Source organism: Sapajus apella, unplaced genomic scaffold (assembly GCF_009761245.1).
Source record: "Sapajus apella isolate SASKATOON/1434 unplaced genomic scaffold, GSC_monkey_1.0 scaffold77, whole genome shotgun sequence".
In the NCBI taxonomy this organism is placed as follows: Eukaryota; Metazoa; Chordata; class Mammalia; order Primates; family Cebidae; genus Sapajus; species Sapajus apella.
Genome location: NW_022437017.1, coordinates 1805527 through 1821844, shown reverse-complemented (window position 1 = coordinate 1821844; position 16318 = coordinate 1805527). Strand labels below are relative to the sequence as shown.

At 55.3% G+C, this 16318-nt stretch overlaps 3 protein-coding genes and 2 non-coding genes across 6 annotated transcripts in view; 4 read left to right on the top strand and 1 right to left on the bottom strand.

Annotated features, from left to right (window-relative positions):
- PPAN (peter pan homolog) overlaps positions 1-3949 on the top strand; it is a 5911-nt gene extending 1962 nt beyond the window's left edge. The window contains exons 3-12 of the mRNA XM_032251842.1: positions 521-622; positions 824-874; positions 983-1153; positions 2327-2403; positions 2597-2704; positions 2807-2930; positions 3007-3085; positions 3167-3296; positions 3379-3536; positions 3615-3949. Of these exons, the coding sequence (XP_032107733.1) occupies positions 521-622; positions 824-874; positions 983-1153; positions 2327-2403; positions 2597-2704; positions 2807-2930; positions 3007-3085; positions 3167-3296; positions 3379-3536; positions 3615-3817 (1203 nt within the window). The 3' untranslated portion in view covers positions 3818-3949. The remainder of the gene's footprint in view (positions 1-520; positions 623-823; positions 875-982; positions 1154-2326; positions 2404-2596; positions 2705-2806; positions 2931-3006; positions 3086-3166; positions 3297-3378; positions 3537-3614) is intronic.
- On the top strand, positions 668-754 carry LOC116532938. Its single transcript, XR_004261004.1, has one exon. It is a non-coding gene; the product is annotated as a small nucleolar RNA SNORD105 (small nucleolar RNA).
- LOC116532940 lies at positions 2452-2524 on the top strand. Its single transcript, XR_004261007.1, has one exon. It is a non-coding gene; the product is annotated as a small nucleolar RNA U105B (small nucleolar RNA).
- Positions 3950-4285: 336 nt separating the features above from the next.
- P2RY11 (purinergic receptor P2Y11) lies at positions 4286-10788 on the top strand. Of its 2 annotated transcripts, XM_032251844.1 has the most exons (3): positions 4286-4408; positions 6449-7543; positions 10419-10788. In XM_032251844.1, exons 1-2 carry the CDS (start codon positions 4390-4392, stop codon positions 7540-7542), a joined length of 1113 nt encoding a protein of 370 aa, XP_032107735.1. In that variant the 5' UTR covers positions 4286-4389; the 3' UTR covers position 7543; positions 10419-10788. The 2 variants fall into 2 exon arrangements, with proteins under 2 accessions (XP_032107735.1, XP_032107734.1); XM_032251843.1 differs by lacking the exon at positions 10419-10788 and having other exon boundaries at positions 6449-7775.
- EIF3G (eukaryotic translation initiation factor 3 subunit G) lies at positions 7770-12523 on the bottom strand. The gene is made up of 11 exons (XM_032251845.1): positions 12416-12523; positions 12231-12277; positions 11657-11740; positions 11456-11544; positions 11255-11314; positions 9800-9904; positions 9513-9702; positions 8679-8786; positions 8427-8563; positions 8232-8338; positions 7770-7882 (listed from the first exon to the last, which is right to left on the bottom strand). The coding sequence occupies exons 1-11, from the start codon at positions 12433-12435 to the stop codon at positions 7867-7869; spliced, it is 963 nt and encodes a 320-aa protein (XP_032107736.1). The 5' UTR covers positions 12436-12523; the 3' UTR covers positions 7770-7866.
- Between the last annotated feature and the right edge of the window lie 3795 nt (positions 12524-16318).

The window sequence follows — 16318 nt, the reverse complement described above, 5'->3', positions numbered from 1 at the left end:
GACCATAATAGGATCTGCAGTATCAGCTTATAGTCACTGCAATAAGGTATAGCTGTGTGGGCTTGTTGAAAGGGTCAGGTGCAACACAGACCATAATAGGATCTGCAGTATCAGCTTATAGTCACTGCAATAAGGGATAGCTGTGTGGGCTTGTTGAAAGGGTCAGGTGCTAGACAGACCATAATAGGATCTGCAGTATCAGCTTATAGTCACTGCAATAAGGTATAGCTGTGTGGGCTTGTTGAGTCAGGTGCAAGACAGACCATAACAGGATTTGCAGCATCAGCTTATAGTCACTGCAATAAGGGATAGCTATGTTTTTTTCTTTTCTTTTTTTTTTTTGAGATGGAGGTTCACTCTTGTTGCCAAGGCTGGAATGTAATGGCAACATCTCGGTTCACTGCAACCTCTACCTCCTCGGTTCAAGCGATTCTCCTGCCTCAGCCTGCCGAGTAGCTGGGATTACAGGCACGCACCACTATATCCGGCTAAGCTGTTTTTTTCTCTTTGTCATTTCTAGGTTCGTAAGAAGAATTCACTGAAGGACTGTGTGGCAGTGGCTGGGCCCCTCGGTGTCACACACTTTCTGATCCTCAGCAAAACAGAGACCGGCGTCTACTTTGTGAGTAGACTCCCTCATCCTTCCATCTCCCCCAGACCCCCATTTTCCCCGTCTCTCATGATGAACACATATATGCCTCTGAGCTGCTGTGATTTCTGGCTTCAAAGTAAACGCTCTGAAGAAGAGATGGGGCAAAGGTGCCTACTCCCAGGCTCCTCTGCTAGACCTCTCCATCCTCACTGATATTTTCTTCCCCTGCAGAAGCTGATGCGCCTCCCAGGAGGCCCTACCTTGACCTTCCAGGTCAAGAAGGTGAGAGGGGGGGAGGTGGTACAAAGTCATGTGGGTGGGAGCTGGACTTGGGGGTGGCCCCAGCCACGTGTGGTTGATGGTCACCCCCTCCTCACTCCTGCTCTGCAGTACTCACTGGTGCGTGACGTGGTCTCCTCGCTGCGCCGGCACCGCATGCACGAGCAGCAGTTTGCCCACCCGCCCCTCCTGGTGCTCAACAGCTTTGGCCCCCATGGCATGCATGTGAAGCTCATGGCCACCATGTTCCAGAACCTGTTCCCTTCCATCAACGTGCACAAGGTGGGCCTGGCCTAGTGAGGTGGCAGGTACGGGTGGGTGCAGCGGGTAGAGGTGCCACAGGCCCTCAGGTGGATTGCTCACTACTCCTAGTGCTGTGGCTGACAGCTCCTGGGTCTGCTGACTCCTGAGGTTAAATCCCACTCATTTGTCCAGTGATGCTGGGCAAAAATGTCCAGAGATGCCCCCAGCACTCCCCACCCTGCAAGCTGCGCCTTGTCCAGCAGGTGAAAAGACATACTGACAGTTTCATTTTCTGTGTGTGTTGAGTGTAGCATCTCTTCTCATGGCCCTGTTTTACAGAGGAAAGCTGCAGGGCCGAGTCCTGTGGCTCAGGCCTGTAATCCCAGCACTTTGGGAGGGCGAGGAAGGAGGATCGCTTGAGCCCAGGAGTTTGAGGTCAGCCTGGGCAACATAGCAAGACCCCATGTCTACAGAAAGTAGATTTTTAAAAAGTAGTCTGGTGTGGTGGCACATGCCTGTAGTACCAGCTACTGAGGAGGCTGAGGTGGGAGAATCACCTGAGCCCAGGAGGTTGAGGCTGCAGTGAGTCATGTTCATGCCACTCTCTTCCATCATGGGTAACAAAGCAGGACCTTGTCTCCAAAAAGAGCAAAACTGAGGCTGGCAGAGATGCTGAGTTTAGATTCCAGGGGGCAGGGCTGGATTTTTAAATTTGTCTCCTGAGTCCTAGCTCCTAATTGTTGTCACCAGTGACTCTCAGACGGACTTACGTAAGATACTAGTTATCAGGGAGTCTAATATGGGCTGTGGGACCAGGATTTTTTCTTTACCTTTTTTTTTTAAGAGACAGAGTTTCCCTATGTTGGTCTTGAACTCCTGGGTGCAAGCAATCCTACACCTGAAATCCTGGGAGCCTCCGCCTCCTAAGTAGCTGAAATTGCAGGCATGCACCACCATGTCCAGCTCATTTTTACATCTACTTTTTGTAGACATGGACACTCTCTATGTTGCCTGGGCTGGTTTTGAACTCCTGGGCTCAGGCAGTCTCCCAACTTCAGCCTCCAGAATAGCTGAAACCACAGGTGCAAGCTGGAAGCAGGATTTGTAGCCAGCACCACAGTCAGTGTAACAGTGCATGTATCCCCTAAAGCCCCCATTTCCCCAAACTTTGCCAAGAGTCTACTGGAGCATGCTCTCTTCCTCACCTCCCAGGTAAACCTGAACACCATCAAGCGCTGCCTCCTCATTGACTACAACCCTGACTCCCAGGAGCTGGACTTCCGCCACTAGTGAGCATCCCAGCAGGCGAGGGATGAGGGGGTACGGGATGGGGGCCTCTGCATGCAGCCGATGACAGCACTCCTGCTGAGACTCTGAGTGCTCTGTCTCAAACGCCCTGACGCACTGTGGGAAGGACGAGATGCGGACTGCCAGCCCCAAGACCCCTGACCACCCCCTTGTCATCCACTCATGTCCCCACAGTAGCATCAAGGTTGTTCCTGTGGGTGCGAGTCGCGGGATGAAGAAGCTTCTCCAGGAGAAGTTCCCCAACATGAGCCGCCTGCAGGACATCAGTGAGCTGCTGGCCACGTAAGGAGGGCACAGGGCGGGAGGCCACCCGCAGCCTGGGGACCCCATAATGGGCCCGGGAGTCTGAGCTACCCCATTGAGCCGCGAGTGTTCCCCACACAGGGGCGCAGGGCTGTCGGAGAGCGAGGCGGAGCCCGACGGTGAGCATAACATCACAGAGCTACCCCAGGCCGTCGCTGGCCGCGGCAACATGCTGGCCCAACAGAGCGCCGTGCGGCTCACTGAGGTAAGGCCCAGGGCAGGTGACCCTTGGGGACCCCCAGCCCCAACAATGGGCTGACACTTCGCTCTCATCCCCCCAGATCGGCCCGAGGATGACGCTGCAACTCATCAAGGTCCAGGACGGCATCGGGGAGGGCAAAGTGATGTTCCACAGTTTTGGTGAGGCCGGGGCCCAAGGGTGGGGGGGTCACAGGTGTGGAGCTGCACCCGACTCTTGGTGACCCGCATCTCCCTGTTCAGTGCGCAAGACAGAGGAGGAGCTGCAGGCCATCCTGGAAGCCAAGGAGAAGAGGCTGCAGCTGAAGGCGCAGAGGCGGGCCCAGCAGGCCCAGAACGTGCAGCGCAAGCAGGAGCAGCGGGAGGCCCACAGGTCTGGGTGGGGCTTGGCAGGGCCAGGCCGGAGGTCCTGGGGATGGGCAGCCACCTTGACCACCACCCAATCCCTCCTTCAGGGAGAAGAGCCTGGAGGGCATGAAGAAGGCACAGGTTGGGCGCAGTCACGAAGTGGCCTTGAGGAGGGCGAGCCTTCGGTTGAGTGAGGAGTTCGATGACCTGGAAGATGATGACATCGAGTATTTCTGCCAGGCGGTGGGCGAGGCGCCCAGTGAGGGTATGGAGTGGGGTTTGCAGTGGGGTCCCTGGGGCCTGTCCTTGTTCCTGGGGCCCTGACATGGTCTCTTCCCCACAGACCTGTTCCCTGAGGCAAAGCAGAAACAGCCAGCCAAGTGTCCGGGCTGGAAGCGGCGGGAAACAGACCGAGGCCAGGGTTGCTTTAGTGACCAGAAGTTGCCCAAGGACAAGCCCCAAGGGGCCCAGGGCAGGCGGGGGCCGAAGGGGGTTTCCTGGCATCGTGGACGGGGCCGGGGCAGGCCTCGGAAGAGAGCAGTGTGAGGCCGAGCCGCGCTGGAGCAGTGGATAGATTGAACGCCCCAGATTGGGGCCCGAGAGATGGCGGCCCTCGGTTTCCTTTCATAAAGGAGTTGTGTCCTCAACCCTTCCACTCCAATAAAGGACTGAACTGGCCAGGGGTCCACGTCAGCTTTTGGGATGGGGGATCCTGGAGCCCTACAAAGCAACCCAGAGAGGCCTGGGCCAGTGACGCCTGGGAGTCCCTCCCACCTTGTTTGCCCTTGGAAGTTGGGTCCCTCTCCCCCTTCCTGCATGGTGTTGGGTGGTGTCATTGGTGGCAGCATTGGGCATGGGCAGCCCCTCCCCACGGTGCCACCAAGAGCCCTGCAAGCAGACAGAGGTCACGCTTTAAGCAGATGGGCCTGAACCCCCGGCTGGCTGTGACACAATGAGGAAGGAAACGTGGGTGGAAACAGGATGCTCTGGCCTGCTCTGCTGGCTGGCCCCAGAACTGTGGGCGGGACTGGGGCTTGGCCACAGGAGACTCAGGAGGAACAGTGGAACTGGGCTGCAGACGCAGACGCAGGCTCAGGCTCAGCAGACGGCGCGGGAGTATGGCAGCCAACCACTCAGGTGAGGAGAAGGCGTGATGGCTTACCCAGGGGTCTGCAGTTAGCCCTGCAGATTGTCAAAAGGTGCGGGCAGTGGGGGATGGGTATTGGTAAAACCTAGGTTGAGGCTGCTTGTGGTGGCAGGAGCCTGTGGTCCCAGCTACTCAGGAGACTGAGGCAGGAGGATCACCTGAGCCCAGGAGTTCAAGCCTGCACTGAGGTGTGATTGCACTTCAGCCTCTGTGACAGAGCGAGATCCTGTCTCCAGAAAAAAGCGAAGTATAAATGGCACTTCGTCCCCGGGCAGGTTGGGGTTGGGAGTGGGTAGGGACCTCCGGAGGAGCCTGTCCCCGGCGGGAATGGGGAACATGAGGAGTGAGCACCTCTGTGCTGCTATCCCCTGCACACCATGATGGGCACTGGTGCCAGTAGTGGGTAAGCAGAGCCCCTCATCCTCCCGGAGGAGGGAGGTTTTTCTGTCATTAGGTGGGGGCACGACATGGAGGAAAATGCTGCAGGGAAGGGAAAGTGGAGGGCATGAGGCTGCAGGCACGCTTTGGGGCCTCTGCAGGCAGGACCACAGACGTCGGGGAGGGAGCCTCAAGAATGTCAGGGTGTGACCAGGCATGGTGGGTCATGCCTGTAATCCCAGTGCTTTAGGAGGCTGAGGCGGGTAGATCACCTCAGGTCAGGAGTTCGAGACCACCTTGAAAAGGAAATCAGAGGTCAAAGTGGTTCAAACATTGGTTTTGGCGGAGGAAATCGGAGCTAGATAATTAAGCTCCAAAGTCCTAGAGGTGGGTGGGGTAAATGCAAATTTGGCAAATTATTAAACCCTTGGAGTCAACCTTTGTGCCCCCTGCTGGGAATACCAGCACCGCTCGTTTTTCCAGTACAGAAAGCAATTTTTTGTATTTTTTTTTTTTTGAGACAAGAGTTTTGCCCTTGTTACCCAGGCTGGAGTGCAATGGCGTGATCTCGGCTCACCGCAACCTCCACCTCCTGGGTTCAGGCAGTTCTCCTGCCTCAGCCTCCTGAGTAGCTGGGATTACAGGCACGTGCCACCATGCCCAGCTAATTTTTTGTATTTTTAGTAGAGACGGGGGTTTCACCATGTTGACCAGGATGGTCTCAATCGCTTGACCTCGTGATCCACCCGACTCAGCCTCCCAAAGTGCTGGGATTACAGGCGTGAGCCACTGCGCCTGGCCCTCAGAAAGGACTTCTAAAAATCCTTACAAGTCAGCAGCGACCAACATGGGGAATCCCCATCTCTACTGAAAATACAAAAATTAGCTGAGCAGGGTGGCGCATGCCTGTAATTCCAGATACTCGGGAGGCGGAGGCCAGAGAATTCCTTGAACCCGGGAGGCAGAGGTTGCAGTGAGCTGAGATTGCACCACTGCACTCCAGCCTGGCACCAGAGTGAGACTGTCTCAAAAAAAAGTCTGGGTGGGAAGGTCCCAAGGCACAAGACTGCAGGAGCAGCCGGGGAGCCAGAGTGGGCTGGCGTGAGGAAGAGAGTCATGGAGCAGAGAGGATGGCACTGGGGAGTGTGGGGGTGGGAACGCACCCATGGGATCTTGTGGGGTTAGTCTGGCTTTTTGGTGACAACTCCACGGCCAAGTGAGCTGGAAGCAGAGTGGTGGGGACAAGACTCCAGCACTCGCAGGTGCCCTCTGGTGGCCACGGGGAGAAGAGGCTGCAGGTGAGGGCTGCACCCCAATGGGGCTTCAGGCAGCACAGATCTGAAGCGAAGTTGGCAGGACTTGCTGGGGCTGGACTTTGGGGAGGAGGCCTCTAGTGGGGGACTCCAGTAGACGAGGGTAGTGGGGGAGCTGGATGGCCACTGGCTTGCCCCAGCTGGTCCATCGGGGCCCAGTGCAGAACCCTGGCTCTCAGTCCCAATCGTGGCCATAAAACCGAGTGGAGCCTGGTCCCCTTCCAGGAAGGGGAAAGGATTCATGTCAGGATCCGTGCCATGGTGGGCGTGGGCTCTGGGGGCAGCAGGAGCTGCCTTATGGGAGATGACTGCTCAGCTGGTGACACCTTCTGCCCACAGGTGCCAAGGCCTGCCCTGTCGCCTTCTTGGTGGCTGCCGACGACATCCTCAGTAAGTTCCAGGGGGACTTCCTGTGGCCCATACTGGTGGTTGAGTTCCTGGTGGCTGTGGCCAGCAATGGCCTGGCCCTGTACCGCTTCAGCACCCGGGAGCAGCGCCCGTGGCACCCCCCTGTGGTCTTCTCAGCCCAGTTGGCAGTCAGTGACCTGCTCTGTGCTCTGACGCTGCCCCCGCTGGCGGCCTACCTCTATCCCCCCAAGCACTGGCGCTACGGGGAGGCCATGTGCCGTCTGGAGCGCTTCCTCTTCACCTGCAACCTGCTGGGCAGTGTCATCTTCATCACCTGCATCAGCCTCAACCGGTATGTGGGCATCGTGCACCCCTTCTTCACCCGCAGCTACCTGCGGCCCAAGCACGCCTGGGCCCTGAGTGCCACAGGCTGGGTCCTGGCCGCCCTGCTGGCCTCGCCCACGCTCAGCTTCTCCCACCTGAAGAGGCCACAGCAGGGGGCAGGCACCTGCAGCGTGGCCAGGCCCGAGGCCTGCATCAAGTGTCTGGGGACAGCAGACAGCCACAGGCTGGCGGCCTATAGAGCGTACAGCCTGGTCCTGGCGGGGCTGGGCTGTGTCCTGCCGCTGCTGCTCACGCTGGCAGCCTATGGTGCCCTTGGACTGGCCGTGCTGCGCAGCACAGGCATGACCGTGGCCGAGAAGCTGCGTGTGGCGGCGCTGGTGGCAAGTGGCGTGGCCCTCTACGCCAGCTCCTATGTACCCTACCACATCATGCGGGTGTTCAACGTGGAGGCTCGGCGACGCTGGGACAGCCGCTGCCCAGACTTTGCAGATGTGAGCCAGGCCAGGGCGGCCCTGGAGTTGGGGCCCTACGTGGGCTACCAGGTGATGCGAGGCCTCATGCCCCTGGCCTTCTGCATCCACCCGCTGCTCTACATGGCCGCAGTGCCCAGCCTCGGCTGCTGCCGCCAACACTGCCCCGGCTACAAGGACAGCTGGAGGCCAGAGGACGCCAAGAGCACCGGCCAAGCCCTGCCCCTCAATGCCACAGCTACTCCTGAACCATCGGAGCCCATCCCATGAGGTGAGCCTGTGACGTGGCCTGGCTGAAGCCACCTCCTTATTCCAGGTGTCACTTCCCTCAGAAAGCAATGCCTGTGATTGCAGCCAGGTTGGTCCTGCTGCAGCCCAGGCAGCAGTCGCCTTTCCCACCCAGAGTGCTGGCCACTCGGGGACCAAACCCATACCCAGGGGAGGGGAGGGGCTGGCTCCACTGCAGGACTGGAGATGCAAGAATAAACAGGACGGGGTAGAGAGGGAGGAGCCTTTTTATTGCCCTTGGAGCCCACGCTCTCAGAGGCTACCTTCCGCCAAGGGTCCTGGGCCGAGCACGTGGTGGCAGCTGGCTTAGTTGGTCGATGGCCTGGGGAAGGCGGGAGGAGGGTGGCATGGTGTGAGACCTTGGGGGGCACCCCAAGACTCCTGACACCCAAGTGGCACCTCATGGGGGGAGCAAAGATGGGGTAATAGGACAAAGGGGGCACATTATCAGATGCCCGGTCTCAAGGCCTGGCCCAAAGACTGGCAGGGACCCCAGGCACAAGAGCTGCCACCCAATACCCCTCTGCCAGGTTTTGGAAAAAGACAATGAAGGACTATCCCCTCAAAACCAAGTTGCGGACTATTAAATTGCTATAGGATTATCGGTCGGCCCCGGGCTCGGTGGCAGTGCTGGGACAAGGCAGGGACCCAGGGCAGGGGTCGGATCTTACTTGGCCCACTCCACATTGAGGATGAGGTGGTCGTAGCCGAAGCCAGACACTCCAGCAATGGCACGCGCAGCATCCTCACGGCGGTGGAAGCTGATGAAAGCAAAGCCCTGCATAGGGGAGGTGTGGGCAGGATCAGAGGCAAGAGCTGGGACAGGCAAACCCCTGCCCCACATTCCCGCATGCCCGCCCACCTACCTTGGACTGGCCAGTGGTCTTGTCCTTAGCCAGGTAGATGCGGGAGATGGAGCCAAAGGGCCGGAAGAGCTCCTGCAGGTCGGTCTCACGCGTGTCCTCCGACAAGTTGGTGACGCGGATGGTGGCGTTGTCATCAGCTGTGAGGGGAGGTGGCTGTAAGTGGAGGCCCCTAGCTGGCCCTCGGGTGCACCTCGGGATGACAGGGTGCCAGGAGGTGCCCACGCACCAGCCTGGCATCGGGGCACCCCTCACCTCTGCGGTTGGGCTGCATGGACTCCCCACGGCGGCTGGCCCCGTCGCGCAGGCTTGGCGGCACGTACTTCCCTGTCTTGTTCTGGGTGGCCTGCACCGGCTCCAGCTCTGGGGACCAACAGACAGCCGAGTTCAACTTCACTCTGGCACAGGCACAGGGACAGAGCTGCCCCAGGAAGCTGGGGCTCCAGTGCTGACCCAGAGCAGGCACCGTCTGCCAAGCCACAGGCAGCCAGTTGGCCAAGGGGACACCAAGGTCACACCTGGAAAGCTGTTACCATTTGAGCTCCCAGCTAGCAACATTGGTAAAGGCAGAGGAGGAAAAGCCCCAACCCCCTCCAGAGAGAGCAGGGAGAGCAGCCTCACATCTACAGCAATGGCAGTCCTGGGACACACATGACAGTGCCCAGGTTCCCCTTACATGGCAGGCAACAAGTGCATGTCCCCACTCACCATCAGCTAATCCCACAAAAGGATTCAGATGATACAGTCACAGGCATGCAACAGACACCACACATACAGAAAGGGATGGAGGGATCAGCACCCTAGGACGGACTGACAGCAGTTCACGTCAGGACAGTCACAGGGCCACCAACAGAGTCACAGCTGCCAAGTCGCATATAAACACGCCTATCTCCCAACCTTACAGGAGATGCAGCCAACTAGGAAGGCAAAAGGCATCTCAAGGAAAGATAGATAGGCACTGTCAAACCCACTGTGCTGTCATGCAGGAGATAGCAGTGGGGACAGAACCCATGCATGGACAGCAGGTAATGACCAAGGACCCCCCACACACCACACCCACAACAGCATCCAGTGGCCCCATCCACGCACCTCCAGGCAGCTTCTCCTTCTCGCCGGTGGACAGGCCCAGCTGCTCAGCCAGCTCCTTCTGCATGGGCCCCAGTGTGTCCTTGTACGGACAGCGAGTGGTCCAGTGGTCGCCCTTGCAGATGCGGCAGGACACGATCTTCTGCCCCTTGAGTTTGTTCATGGGGTCCTCCTCCTCCTGGCAGTTCAGGTCCTGGCAGGGGCAGGTTTGGGGGAACTCAATGAGGTGACTGAGGCACCCCCTTTCCCACCACCCCAGGACATCAGCCCTGTCTGGTTGCCCTGCTTACCTCTTTGCTGGTGATGAACGTCATAGAGACATCGTCACTGACAGTGGTTGTGGCCACATTGGGCCCTGGGGGGTCAAACTCTGAGTTTCCAAACTTCTTCCAGTTCTGGGGTCAGGGAGGGATGGGGGACAGTTGAGGGCAGGGGCAGGCAGGGTTCCACAGTGGGGTACCGCAGACCTACAGCCTCCCCCAGAGTGTCTGGGCCTTGAACCTCATTTTCATCCTCCTCAACCACTCCCTGAACAGTTCTGGTGACAGTTCCTATGGCCTGAGTCCCCACCAGGCCCAAGCTCCAGGAGGCAGGGCAACTGTCAGCATCGGGCCCCAGGTGACAGCTACACAGCCTAGGGCCTGCTCATGCTGGCGGACCAGCTCCCACTAGGGTTCAATATTCAGGGATGTGCAGGGGTCCACCCAGACCTGCAGGCCTTTGAGCTACACAGCCTGAGCCTTGGCTTCCTCCCCTGTAAAACAGGAACCACAAAAGCTTCCTACCTCCCTGGGCTTCTAAAGACATCAAATGAGAAACACCCTGCAAGGTGCTTGGCATGGGGTATGGTACAAATTAAGCGCACAGCAAACTGTCCCAAGTGTATTAATTGATAATCACTTCTTCCAGAAACTGCTGCGACCACCTCCTGGTTCCATTCCTCCACTGACAGGCTAAGAGGAATAAAAAATCTAACCACGGCTAGTCGCAGGAGCTCCCTCCTGTAATCCCAGCACTTTGAGAGGTGAAGGTGGGAGCATCTCTTGAGCCCAGGAACTGGAGACCAGCCTGATCAACATAGAGAAACCCCACCTCTACAAAAAATTAGCCCAGTGTGGCAGTGCACACCTGTAATCCCAGCTACTCGGGAGGGTGAGGTGGGCGGATGGCTTGAACCTGGGAGTACAAGGCTGCAGTCAGTTCTGATTGTGCCACTGCCCTCAAGACTGGGCAACAGGACCGGACCCTGTGTCTTTAAAAAAAAATAAAAGAATCTAACTTACAATATTTTTAATCGAATTTATTTGATATTACTGTCATTCGATATTTATCATCAAACTTTTTTTTTTTTTTTTTGCTGAGATGGAGTCTCGCTCTGTCTCCCAGGCTGGAGTGCAATGGTGCAACCTCCGTCTCCCAGATTCAAGCAATTCTTCTGCCTCAGCCTCCCCCGTAGTTGGGATTATAGGTGCATACCACCACACCTGGCTACTTTCACTGCACTCGGCCCACACTCGGCCCATCATCGAACATTTTTACTATGTATCATCGTCATTTATTTAGCTGATACTTATCATCAACTGCTGTGCCCTGAACTTTTCAAAGCCCTAAGAGTACAAGCACCCAAGGCTCAGTTCAGCTTCACAACAGGTACAAAGAGTTAAGCCCCATCTCTTAAAAACAAAGGTTCAGGGAACACAGTCTTCCAGTCCCTCTGTGTTATCCCTGGGGAAGGAGGATCTCACCTTCCTCCTTGCGACAGCCTTTGAAGCCTTCCGGGTCTCAATCCTGAACGTTCGGACAATCTGAGGACGGGAGAGGAGAAGGGTCAGCCTCGTTGAACCAAAGGAGCTCTTTTATCAACCCCCTCAACACACCCCAACCCCTTCTGGTCTCAGGGTCCCCAAGGAAAAGGGTCCTCACTCCCTGCCCCCTCCCACCCTCACCTTGAACTTCTTGCCATCCTCATCTATCTTGTACTCCGTCACTGTCTTTATGTTTCCGTTGATGACCTCCTTGGGAGGCGGCAGTGGAGCTGGAGAAGGGGAAAAAGAGCAAGAAACTGAGCCCTGGGTCACAGGCAAAGGCAGTGGCACGGCTGGAGGGGGAAGAGGCAGCCCAGACACGGAGTGGCAGTCCTCACTCACCTCCCGGCAGCAGCTCCGGCTCTGGGCTGGTGTCGCCGGTGGCCAGAGGGATCCCTTTGAGGAGCTCGCTGGTGACACATTTGTCTGCGAGAAGCAGCACGGGGAGGAAAGGTCAGCTCCAGGGGCAGGAGCTCCCCAGCTGAGATAGAAGGGCCTTTGGGATGACGCCTACAGCAAAAGCTGAGAAAGGCAGGCCAAGGGCAGAGGGCTAGCCAGGCAGCACACTGGGATGGCCCTGTGGGGACGTGGAGTGGCAAGGATGGGGGAATCCCTCGTAGGAAGGTGGGGGCCACGCCATGAAGCCATCCAGGTGCCAGCAGAGAAACAGGAGACAGATTACAACTCTCTCCCGGGAGTAAGGGAACAGCTGGGAGGGCTAGCGCAGTGGCATGGGAGGAAGAGGGACCTGCCAGGGAACATCTGGAGTTGGCAACAGGCGGGCCCCGAGGAGGAAGGCGCGGGGCAGGGACTGGCCGTGACGGCGGACACGGTGCCAGGCTGGGAGATGGAAACAGGCAGCAGTGACCCGGCTCGGGCCTGACCGCGATGACCTGGGGCAAATGGATTCACTTACCGTCCTCTCCCTCCTCTTCCACCTGGTCGGCCCAGCTGGGCTTCGAACTGCGGAAACAAGTGTGCAGGAAGCTAAGATTAAGTCAGCCAGGTCCGGCCCCCGCGGCCTCGGCGCACCCAGGCCCCATAATACTTCCGAGAGCCCCGTAACCGCCTTCCGTGCCCGCTTCGTGATCCCCAACTCACTCAAAATCTCCAGCAGGCATCGCAAAAGCGCTCTCCACGCAGCCCAAGCCCGGGCTAGAGAGCGGAAGTGGGTGGAAAAGGAGACTTCCGGTTCCGCCGACACCGCCTAGAGGGGCCGGCCGCGGCATCCACAGCGACATCTGCGGACGGAGGTGGAGGCGCACGCGACTGTGTATGCTGCGGGGAGCTGCTGGTACGAGAGTAGGGAGCGCGGAAGGGCGGTGGGGCGCAGAGGCTGATGTCAGGACTGGTCCTACTAGCCTTTAAAAACTAAAATAGGCCGGGCGCGGTGGCTCAAGCCTGTAATCCCGGCACTTTGGGAGACCGAGGCGGGCAGATCACGAGGTCAGGAGATCAAGACCATCCTGGCCAACATGGTGAAACCTCGTTTCTGGTAAAAATACAAAAATTAACTGGGTGTGGTAGCATGCGCTTGTAGTCCCAGCTACTCCGGAGGCTGAGGCGGGACAGTCGCTTAAACCCGGGAGGCAGAGGCCGCAGTGAGGCGAGATCGCGTCACTGCACTCCAGCCTGGGCTACAGAGACTCCATCTCAGAAAAATAAGTTAAATAAAATGATATCATAACAACAAGGTTCACTGATTGAGTGCTTATTGTATATGAAGCACGGTGAGGAGGATATTATTGCAATTTTACAGCTCAGGAAACTGAGGCTGAGACTGGATGCAGTGTCACACGCCTGTAACCCTGCACTTTGAGAGACTGAGGCATGGGGGTTGCTTGAGGCCAGGAGTTCGAGACTAGCCTGGGCAACATGGTGAGAAACCCACCCACCTACCCACCACCATCTCTGAAAAAGAAAAACAAAAAGAAAGCCGAGGCTCAGGGAAAACAATCCTTTTGCTTAAACTGTTCCTTGCCTTCTTTCCCAATCCCACAGATTCAGATGTCAAGGGGCCCCGGGAGCCACTCCCTCTTCTTTTCTTTTGTAGTGTTCTTGGCTTTCCAGTATAATTTTGTGCGTTTACTTCTTTATTGCTCAGCTCCTTGCTCTGAGAACAACCATCCTCAGCTGGAGTGATTCATGATGACTCCCCAGGGGCAAAAACTGGTTTTCAGGGAGGGGGAAAAAAAAACTTAGATATTGTGGTCTTCCAAAGCCAGCTCTATCAGACAACATCTTATTCCTAAGTATTTAGTTTCTGCCTTTAGGGAGATATTAAGTGTAATTAAACTGAAATTAATTTAGTTCATTTAAATTCAATTTTAGAAAAATTTGGGTTTTCTCCTAAAGAGGTTGATAATGAACAAAAAAAACTGACAATGCGGGGGTCAGTGGCTCACGGGTGTAATCCCAGCACTTTGAGAGGCCAAAGTGGGCAGATCTCTTGAGGTCAGGAGTTTGAGACCAGCCTGGGCAACATGGCAAAACCCCATCTCTACTAAAAATACAAAAATTAGCTGGGTGTGGTGGCCTGTGCCTGTAATCCCAGCACTTTGGGAGCTGAAGCAGAAGGATCATTTGAGCCTGGAGTTCAAGACCAGCTTGGCTAACACATAGTGAGACCTTCCATCTCTAAAACAAAACTTTTTAAGAATTAGCTAGTCATACTTCTATGTGCCTGTGACAGTCCCAGCTACTCAGGAGGCTGAGGTAGGAGAACAGCTTGAGCCCAGGAGGTTGAGCCATGATCATGCCACTGCACTTCAGCCTGGGCAACAGAACAAGACCCTGTCTCAAAAAAACAAAAAATAAAAAACACAGAAACACTCACAAAACAAACAAACAAAAACTTGTTAGGGAGAATGGCTTGAGAAAAACAAATAAGACAGGGGAAAAAATTATGCTTTTTATCCTCTGGGGGTGTGAGTGAGGAGGTCACTCAAGTGTTTCGAATATCACCAGCGTTTCTTGTGAAAAAAATTATTCTAGAAGCCTGCAGAGAGCTGAGTGGAAGGGAAAACAGTAGCTGGAGAGCAGGAAAGAGAGGCCTCTGTGGCCTTTCGAGAGGGTGGCCTGGCTATATCGGTGAAAATATGAAGCTGGTCCGAAGGGCTGATAAACATCTGTACAAGCTTAGTCAAACGTACTCTGAGCAACACAAAATCCAAACAACCTAGCAGATTGGGCAAAGCTTTAGAAATTCGGTATCACCCAGTGGTAGTAAAGATGTTACAGGGAAACAAGACAGGCACGGTGGCTCATACCTGTAATCCCAGTACTTCAGAAGGCCGAGGCTGCTGAATCACCTGAGGTCAGGAGTTCGAGACCAGCTTGGACAACATGGTGAAACCCCATCTCTACTAAAAATACAAAAATTAGCTGGGCGTGTTTGGGCGTGGTGGCTCATGCCTGTAATCCCAGCACTTTGGGAGGCTGAGGTGGGTGGATCAAGGGGTCAGGAGATCGAGACCATCCTGACTAACATGGTGAAACCCCATCTCTACTAAAAATACAAAAAATTAGCCAGGTGTGGTGGCACGCACCTCTAGTCCCATCTACTCAGGAGGCTAAGGCAGGAGAATCACGAACCTGGGAGGCAGAGGTCGCAGTGAGTTGAGATCGTGCCACTGCACTCCAGACTGGCAGACAGAGTCTGTCTCAAAAAAAAAAAAAAAGGATTGCTTGAACCTTGGCGGTGGAGTTTGCAGTGAGGTGAGATTGCACCGCTGCACTCCAGCCTGGGCAACAAGAGCAAAACTCCATCTCAAAAATAAATACATACGTAAGACGTTATAGGAAAACAGATGCTCACACACAATGTTAGTGCATGAGATCATGCAAGCTTTTTGGATGGAATCTTGACATCTAATAAAACTTTTTACTTTTTCTTTTTTTGAGACAGGTCTGGCACTGTTGCACAAGCTGGAGTGCAATGGTGCAATCATAGCTCACTGTAGCCGCCATCTCTTGGGTTCAAACAATCCTCCTACAGGAGCCTTCCACATAGCTGGGACTACAGGCATGTGCCACCATGCCTGGCTAATTTTTATATTTCTTGTAGAGATCGGGTCTCACCATGTTGCCCAGGCTGCTCTCAAACTCCTGGGCTCAAGCAATCCTCCCACCTTGGCCTTCCCAAGTGCTGGGATTACAGGCACATGGTACCTTGCCTGGCCTGCATCTACTAAAACTTAAAATGCTTATATGGGCTGGGCACGGTAGCTAATGCCTGTAATCCCAGCACTTTGGGAGGCTGAGGCAAGTGGATCTTAAGGTCAAGAGATCGAGACAATCCTGGCCAACATGGTGAAACCCCATCTCTGCTGAAAATACAAAAATTAGCTGAGTGTAGTGGTGAGTGCTTGTAGTCCCAGCTACTCGGGAGGCCGAGACAGGAGAATTGCCTGAACCCAGGAGGCAAAGGTGATAGTAAGTTGAGATCGCGCCACTGCACTCCAGTCTGGCAACAGACCAAGACTCCATCTCAAAAAAAATTTAAGTACGTATGAATTTTCCTTTGAACCAGCTAATAATTCCCGCTGTGAATAAACTTGTAAATATATGCAAAGACGTGAGAGTAAAATGTCCATGCAGTATTGTTTATGATACAAAAACTGGAAACACTTGTCCACCCATCCATAGGAATAGAGGCAGTTATGCTATGCCATAATCTATAAATTGCTATCTGATCTTTAAGGAGGTAGATCCATTTGTGCTCTTGTAAAAAACAACTGTCAAGATAAAAAGAGGAAGTAGAGGCTGGGTACAGTGGCTCACGTCTATAATCCCAGCACTTTGGGATGCTGAGGTAGGTGGATCACGAGGTCCGGAGTTCAAGATCAGCCCCTGCCCAACATGGTGAGACCCTGTCTCTACTAAAAATACAAAAAAAAATTAGTCAGGCATGCTGGCAGGCACCTGTAATCCCAGCTACTCAGGAGGCTATGCCAGGAGAATCCCTTGAACCCAGGAGGCGGAGGTTGCAGTGAGACGAGATCG